The 8,237-nt window shown below is 39.7% G+C and overlaps 2 protein-coding genes across 10 annotated transcripts in view; both read left to right on the top strand.

The window, feature by feature from the left end:
* The window catches only part of rerea (arginine-glutamic acid dipeptide (RE) repeats a), a 151,762-nt gene extending 148,081 nt beyond the window's left edge, over nt 1–3,681 (top strand). For all 9 annotated transcript variants that reach the window (XM_008318819.3, XM_017036011.2, XM_017036010.2 and 6 more), the window contains one exon: nt 1,233–3,681. In XM_008318819.3, the coding sequence (XP_008317041.2) occupies nt 1,233–1,266 (34 nt within the window). In that variant the 3' untranslated portion in view covers nt 1,267–3,681. The remainder of the gene's footprint in view (nt 1–1,232) is intronic.
* Nucleotides 3,682–4,556: 875 nt separating this feature from the next.
* The window catches only part of samd11 (sterile alpha motif domain containing 11), a 94,553-nt gene continuing 90,872 nt past the window's right edge, over nt 4,557–8,237 (top strand). Inside the window, exon 1 of the mRNA XM_008318817.3 lies at nt 4,557–4,716. The gene's annotated coding sequence lies outside the window, so the exon portion shown is untranslated. The remainder of the gene's footprint in view (nt 4,717–8,237) is intronic.

Genomic DNA, 8,237 nt, shown 5'->3' with positions numbered 1-8,237 from the left:
AATGAACTGCTAGATTACCTTTTAGATAAACAAAACTCAGGGCCAGAAAATTGTTTATTTATATAATATTTATTTTTGAATATTTTATTATTAATGTATAATAAATGTGGAGCCATTTTGCAAGAATATTATTGTTTGACAGAATTAAAATATTACCAGATCAAACCAGTGTTATTAGCGACCCCTAGCCTTAGACACGTGTCATTAATCATGCTGTGTGTTATCAGTTGACTGTTGGCTGTAGGTCATCAGTAACATGTCATTATAACCTGTGTAACTGTAGCATGCACTGCCTGTTGTGATGAGTGCACCTTGACCCTAAGACTCTGACACCCAGAAGGTGGTGGTGAATGTCTTGTGTGTCCGTCAGGTTCCGGGGCCCACCCCCTGGCCGTAGACCCTCTGGCAGCTGGACCTCACCTGGCTCGCTTCCCGTACCCGCACGGCGCCATCCCCAACCCGCTCCTCGGCCACCCGCCACACGAACACGAGATGCTGCGTCACCCGGTCTTCGGTGAGTTGACCTAGATTTTTGTTAACAACATGAACTAAGTCTAAAAACCATCATGGCCAGATTCAACAATCAGAGTTTTCCTCTGCGCCTCCTCCAGGTGCTCCTTACCCACGCGAACTACAAGGAGGTTTGCCGCCGCCCATGTCTGCAGCCCACCAGCTGCAGGCCATGCACGCACAGTCAGCTGAGCTGCAGAGGTTGGCCATGGAGCAGCAGTGGCTCCACGGTCACCATCACATGCACGGAGGACCCCTGCCTGGTCAGGAGGACTACTACAGGTCAGTCAGTGGAAACAGTGGTAGAATTAATAACCTGGGGTTTTTGACCGAAGTCCACAGCATTAGTTCATGTACTGATATAAAATGATTTCACCAAAATACAAGAAGCCACATACTTAAATGGCACCTCCTGTGGTAGCCTGTGTGAGTTGCAAAGACTCAAGCTGTCTTTTTTTTTTTTTTAATTTTAGATTTACTCACCTTAGTTCTGTTTTGTTGTGATACTAACAAGCAGTATGTCATTACTGCTTGTTAGTATCACAACAAAACAGAAAGTGACTTTAGAAAAAATGAATCAATGACATTGACAAGATTAAAGGTTAAAAATATATGTGGGAATGTTTTAAAAAAGACAAAATATATCTTTCATAACATACATTTTTTCCCTCAAATAAAGCTTTATTTAACATAATTTTTTTTTGTTGTTTTTATTTTCTCAGCCGGCTGAAAAAAGAGAGCGACAAGCAGCTGTAAAGGCTCAGTGAGTGAGGGGACAGCCGCAGACGGACGCAGGACAGAGGTAGTTGTTACAGGGATGTTCTCTGCTGAATCCTCTCTAAGACACATTCAGTTCTGAGGAACAGAAAAGGCCGACTGGATCGTCTGGGAACTCTTTGGATATTTTTTTTTTCTTTTTCTTCTTTTTTTTCTTTTTTTCAGTTCACGTCAAAGACTTTTTTTCTAATTATTTTTCAAGACATTGACTTTGTTTGGTATATAGCCAGTAGTGACAACGTCCACAAGACTCCTTCTGCATGAGAAGCTTCCCTGACATTATTTTGTAGGTGCTAGAAGAAGAAGACACTGTGCTTATCAACTACAACAACTACAACAACTACAACAAGGACAAAAAAGACAAAGACCGGTCAGGCCGTTTATTGAAAAATAACAAGTGCTATCTTAAATTCAACATTTATTTTAATACATTGTCGGAGGTTTTTTCATAATTTTAAGAGAAGCTACAGCATGGCGTTTTTGAGTCTGTAAATAGTATATATATAAACATATAATTATTATTATAATTATTATTATTACTAGGTGTGGACTCCAAACCAAGTCGTTTCAACCTCCAGTAATACTTGTTTTGGACGCATTATCCCTTTGTTTCAGAGGGGAGCACAATGGCATTAAAGAGCAGTTTCTGAGAGAGTTACAGTTCAGTTGTGACGTTCCTCTGACATCACTGTGTTAGATTTAGTCCCATGTTGAAAAAACAAAGACAAATGCTTCACTGCTTCCATCCAACGCTGACCTTCCACACGCAGCAGGTCGTCAGAATGTTCAGACTTAAACACCTGGAGTTCACCATGCGATGAAAACACTTGAACGGGCTTTGGTGGCGCGCATGCCAGAGCTGTTGGTTTTAAATGGTAAACTAATTTGCACTGAGGGAGGCTTAACTCACGCTCCACTCTATTGGTTTTTACTCTCTTCTTTTCCTTTATTATTATTATTTTTTTTTACATCAACACCTGAAATTGTAATAAAGCTTCATTAGGTTTGCTTTTACTTTTGATCATGGTTCTTACAATATGGATGCCAGAAACACATTTGGCTGAAATGAAGCCTTTGGAAAAAAAAGGTTTTATCCTTTTAAACAATTAGGCTTGAATTTTAATGTCGTTAACTATGAAACCAGAGATGAACACTTTTTTTTTTACATGTGTAAATGTTTTTCAGTGACTGCTGGTTTGTGTTTTTTCTGTTCCATGTTTGATGCAGAGCTCAAATCAGACCCAGGCCTGGTCCACACTTAGTCTGGTTCTTTTGAAAATAGAGGTTTTCCTCATTTAGTTAAGCCTGAGTCACAGACGTAGTTTCATTGACCTGGAATTTTTGTCAGTTGTCAAAGAAATTTAAGTCATGTCCATGGAGTTCATTCCCTAGTTTTCAGACACTAAGTCACAGAAGAGTTTAGTTTGAGTTGAATCTCTGTTTTCAAGTCTGTCACTTACAAATAATTTGAATCATCTACTTGTGGACGCGGCCGAAGTCGTTCTTCATTATTAGGTTGTAATAATGCTCACTGTGACACTAGGAGGAGTTCTGTTATCATGTGACCATGTGTGTTTGCGTGTGTGAGCGGGTGTATGTTAGCATTTGCCTTCGTTCCTTAAGGATACACACCACTTCCTGCTGTCAGGAGTGTGTGTCTTCGTGCCACTGACTGTTACCTGTAGTACTGAGCTGTCTGTCTGATCAGTGCACACAAGCCCCCATTTTTTTTTTTTTTAATTTTTAATTTTTTTTTTTAATCCATGACGTAAGGTCTGCATTTTATCTGTGCACTAAGACTGTTTAACTGTGGCTTTTTATTTTAGTCCGATGAAGAAACTCGTATTTGCATTTTAAAATGGTCAAACGGTCTGTTGGAGCACTCTGACGTCTAAATGGTTGCAAACATCTTGAATCTCATTTCCCTGTTTTTAAAAATTCAAAAAAAGACCTGACAACAACCGGTCACTGTCTCGCCTTCTCCCACTGATTCCTGTCTCTTCTGACGACATGATCGGCATCATCATCATCATCATCATCATTATCATCGTCGATCTCCTCCTCCTCTGCCTGGTTTCCTGATCACCTTGCCTTTTACTCCCTCTTTTTGTGTCTCCAATACCTTTGATGTTAAGTGTTGTCAATGGTTTAGCTTCTTGTTTCAAAGCGGCAATAGCAGAATGTACATTCTGACTGCTAAGATTTATATATATACTGGTATCTTGAAGCTTATTGTATATATGAGTAGTCGCCATGGGATGACACAATGTAAACAAAAAGTAGAAATAATAAGAAAAATTGTGAGTCCTGTGTTCTTTCCATTTGAGTATTTTGTAATTTTTTTGAAAAATTTGTGGAATTAAAATAAACGACTAAGTTACACCACAAAATACACGTTGACCGTATTTTCTGCTTCCTGACAGAATACTGCTAAATTTACTGTGTTGAATGTCTGGGCTCCGTGACCAATCAGGAATTGTCTGTGACTTATTTCTCAGCATTAAATCATTTAATCTAAACCACCATTTTAGAGGTAACTCTTTTGCTAACATTTCATTATTCTTAAGGTCATTTCTTTCAAAGCCAAGTGAAAAATATCAGTTAGGCTTGTGTACAAGAGCCAAGTGAAAAATATCAGTTAGGCTTTTAAATGTTGGTTTTTAAGATTATGACTCACTATACCATGTATAAATTAGTGTTGTAGCCCCTACATGTGTACAACATAAAACAAATGGAAAAGATATATATACAATATTTACACTGACAAACAATTAACTTAAATTCAAATTATAATAATTATTAGAATTATACCTGAATAAAACCTTAGTGAAAAGGTTCAATTAAAATATCAACTGCCATAGTAAATTGTTAAGTTATACATTTCAGATTTTTCTTAAATAATTAACTTATATTGGATTTTTAAATTTTAATTTATGAAATGTTTTATTTAAATCTCGTTAGAATCTGATGATTATCTATGCTGTTTGTGGCAACGAGTGGTGGGTGTGAGGAAATGGTAAGCCTTAATGTAATCTTCATGTAAAAACAAGTTGAATTTCCGGTAGCTCAAGTTTATTATCTAGTTTTCATCCAATCATATTCGGATATCAACTGTTGTCAAGGTAAATCAGCCTTGAGCGTAATAGGGAGGCATTGCTTTGACCAATCAGATGTTGAGTAGGGGTCAAGGGGCATTTAATGACGTATACGTTTTCACTTACTATGATTGGATGGACAGAAACGAACTCGCAGCTAAATAGCTAACTGGCTAAAGTCTGCACATAACTAGTCGGGGCTAGCAAACCGCACCTGTAGCAACTTTTTTCACGTAAATATTTTTCAAATAAAACCACCTTTTGTTGGAAATAACAGGACTGTTTCGCAGAGAATAACTCACGGAGGATAAGTTGGCAGAACAACAGTAATTAGGTGAGTGAAGTGTGTTTTTATATTAATTCGTTTCTGTCAGAGTTGATGTAAATTTGTGCGTGCAGTTACAAAGATGTGTTGAACTTGGGTTTTATCATTAGTAAGTTTAATGTGTAATTAGTTAATAATAGTAAAGAGATTCACTACTGCTTTTATAGCCGTGGTATTATAAAAAGGCTGTTGAAGTGTATTACCTTTTACAGGTTAGTTGTAGCGTCGCTGGTGTTGAGTTAACGTCTATAGAGGCCTACTGGCCGGTAGCGGTATTGGAGCAAAAAAAATGTATTTCTTTTTTTGTTTACCAGTTTTGGCAGGGTGTATTTATATAATTAAAACATAAACGTAACTAACCTGTTTCCCCAGAAACATTTACTTTTGGTTACGTACTGTTTACCAGTGTTTAAATGTAGGAAGAGTTATTTCTAGCTTCTTTGTTCGGAATACATGTTCCCATACTTGCAATACGATTATTTAAACATGTTTTCGCTGATATCTGCCCTCTTCAGTTGTGCTGTGTAATCAGTTTTACTCTAAATTGTATTTTAGTTTCCAACATTGACATGATCTAAACAGAACATGAAAACTATAGAAATTAAAAGTGACCTCCTCTTCTCACGGATGATCAATTCGTTTTGAAACCTGCCCACAGTTTCTGTTGTTGTTGTTGTTGTGCTGTTGCTTTTACATCCCGTTGCCACATCAGTGAATCATTTCTTTATGAGCGCTTGTTTGTTCAGTTGTGTGTAGAGAGGCAGCAGTGACACAATAATCCTGCTTCAAAGCCTGAATAATTTTCATTTCTCACAGACAGAAAGCAGAATCACTGTTTTCACATTCTGTAAAATGTAATTCTCCAGCCGAGCGCAGTCTGTTTTCATCACATTTGCTGAGAGAAATAGATGTTTTTGTGTTTGACAAAAGAAACGTGTTAGGGAACAGATCAGGTGTACCACATGTTTTCATTCTTCCATTTTCTCAGCTTCACAAATACCAGGCTTTGAGACTTGATCCCAGCAGCAGGTTGTGAATTTGCAGGCTGAATATTGCTCTGCTGTGGTATAATAACATGAAAGCTGGGCTAAGCCAGGAGGAAGACCTACTCAGGCTCAGATGCTGTGCTATCAGCGAGGCCGGGCCTGTCATTTCATCCTGTGTGTGGGGGGAATGATAGAGCAGCAATCTGTGCTGCTGTGCCGCAGCGATGGCTGTCATTTTGAGAAGGGGAGCTATTATTCTGCTCCTACTGCTGCTGCTCTGTGAAATGATGTCCTGTCCTCAGGAAAATCGAGGTGCCTTTGGATGCTCCATCCTCAGGCTGTCATTGACGGCCTCCTTGCGAGGAGGTGCTGCTTGTTGTTGCAGACTCGCCTCAGCCTCTCCATAAGACACAACAAGACGTCAGAGCCTAGCTGAGCTGGCTGAATAATTCATCTTCTCCTCCTCCTCCTGCACAGCGGCGACGGAGCGACTGTGACTTGTGTCAACTCAAATCCTCCTCATAATACTGTGTGTACCCCTCAGGCAGCCACACAGGGATACATCATCTCAGAAATCTGCTCTTTCTCTCTGTCTGAGCAGGAATTGTCTGTGTGTGTCTTCTGCTGTTGGTTCAGACTTATTGTGTTTTGTTGCCACACAGCCTTCTCCTCTGTCCTCCTCTTGTTTCTTTTCCTCTGTCCTACTCTTGTTTCTTTTCCTCCACACTCTGGCTGCGGTAGCAGAGATAATAAAGGTGCATTCAGTCGTGAGGAAGCAGCAGTGTTCCTTCACTGACTGTCTGTGAGGCTGAGGCCAGTTTATGTGAAAAAGATCTGGGTTGACACACACACACACACACACACAGAGTAAATTACTTCTCTTCCACCGTCTCATATAGATAAAAAGACATGATATCAGATATTTTACAACAGGTGTTGTTCTCCTGTTTGATTTATGTTGTTGGACTCAGAATCAGGAGCCGGGAGTTTTACTGCATTCACAGAATCTGTTTAGTCTCAGAAAATGTACAGGACATATTTTTACTTCTGGAAAAACATGTAACCACAGCAAGCTTTTTAAATGTTCTGTACAACTTATATTTGCTTATTTTTTTGTCTAATTTTATTATATTACTTAGTACTGACTTTGTTACATTATAGTGAATAGCTTCAGTCTCCTTTCAGAAGGTAAAATGTTTTCTATTCAGTGCTTTTGCAAAACTACTAACCAGTCATTATGTAAAAGCACTTGGTAAATGAGACACAGCTGTAGGAATTAGACAAACATGCAAATGTAAATAATTGCCTCTAATTAAAATGCAAATGACCCAGATGCAAAATATGCATAAAAGATTTTATTTGAAACAAGGTTTGTCGCTGCGTTTCAGCAAAGTGAATATTTATGTCTGTGTGAAATCAGTGCTTTTCTGCTTAACATTAGAATATTGACATCTGGCAGGGTATACACTTTTAAGTGTTCTCCACAGTAAAGTAGAGAGTGTCGAAAGTGTAGGGATTTTCTGACTGGGATCAAAACTAAGGTTTGTCAAACAGATTTGTCAAAACAAATAAGATTATGTTCAAATCGCACAAATGTTATGAGCAATAATCTCCTTTAAAAACTCTCCCTTGAACTAAAACTCTGATGCTTTAATTCCCTAAAACTCTATATGTTTCTGTTTGGTATTTCAGTAACGTGCTGCTTTCTGATAATTACAATAAGATGTTTGGGGCCTTTCCCAGCCCTGCCTTTTGGTCTGGAGCTGGATTTGTGGTTTAAGGTGGAGTCCTCAGCTTGTTTTCACAGAATTGTACCATCATGAGAAGAACACTTGGCCTCACATTACATGGTGTTTGGTCTCCAATAAAAGTGTTTTTGAGGAAGAGAGTGGATGGAGCTGGGGCAGTCTACTGTAGCGCTGCATACCACAGTGTAATATTTCATCTGAGAGACTTGGCTGCCATTTTCACCAGCCCATAATATTCAGCGCTGGCATGAGCGCTGTAATGACTTTCCCAGTGTGTAGGCCTGTATCACTTCTTCTCTGTGTATCTGTTTGCATTGCTGCCTGCTGTGCTGGGACTGCTGCAGCTCCCAGTCTTTCTAATGATATCCTGCTCTCACATTCCTATCATAGTCAATCTGGATTCCCCCTTGTCTGCAGCCACGGATCAACCCAGAGTGGCCACACGGCCGACTCGAACATTCCTCACCCACTCCCTAACACACAAACACCAACTCCCTCCACAAACCTCAAGCGTATTGCCTCTGGTTCTGGTCCCACCGCACTTCTTCCCTACGTCTGTGTCCTTTGTTTTGGGTGAGTTTTCAGGAGAAGGACCTGCGGTGGGAGTCTTTGTTCAGTGAGACGTGCCAGGTTTGGTTCCTTGCTGGCAGAGGACGGACAATGCAAGTCTCACACAGCAGACTTCCAGGCTCCTCTTTAATGTGTTGTCATAAAACATGCAGCTGGCAGAGGCTGAATGTTCAGTGGGACTGTGCTGCTGCTGCTGCTGCTTGTCCTGGCTGCGGCTGCGTGCTGC

Source organism: Cynoglossus semilaevis, chromosome 10, assembly GCF_000523025.1.
Source record: "Cynoglossus semilaevis isolate Cse_v1.0 chromosome 10, Cse_v1.0, whole genome shotgun sequence".
In the NCBI taxonomy this organism is placed as follows: domain Eukaryota; kingdom Metazoa; phylum Chordata; class Actinopteri; order Pleuronectiformes; family Cynoglossidae; genus Cynoglossus; species Cynoglossus semilaevis.
The sequence above is the reverse complement of the archived record's forward strand: the minus strand, read 5'-3'. Positions and strand labels throughout refer to the sequence as shown.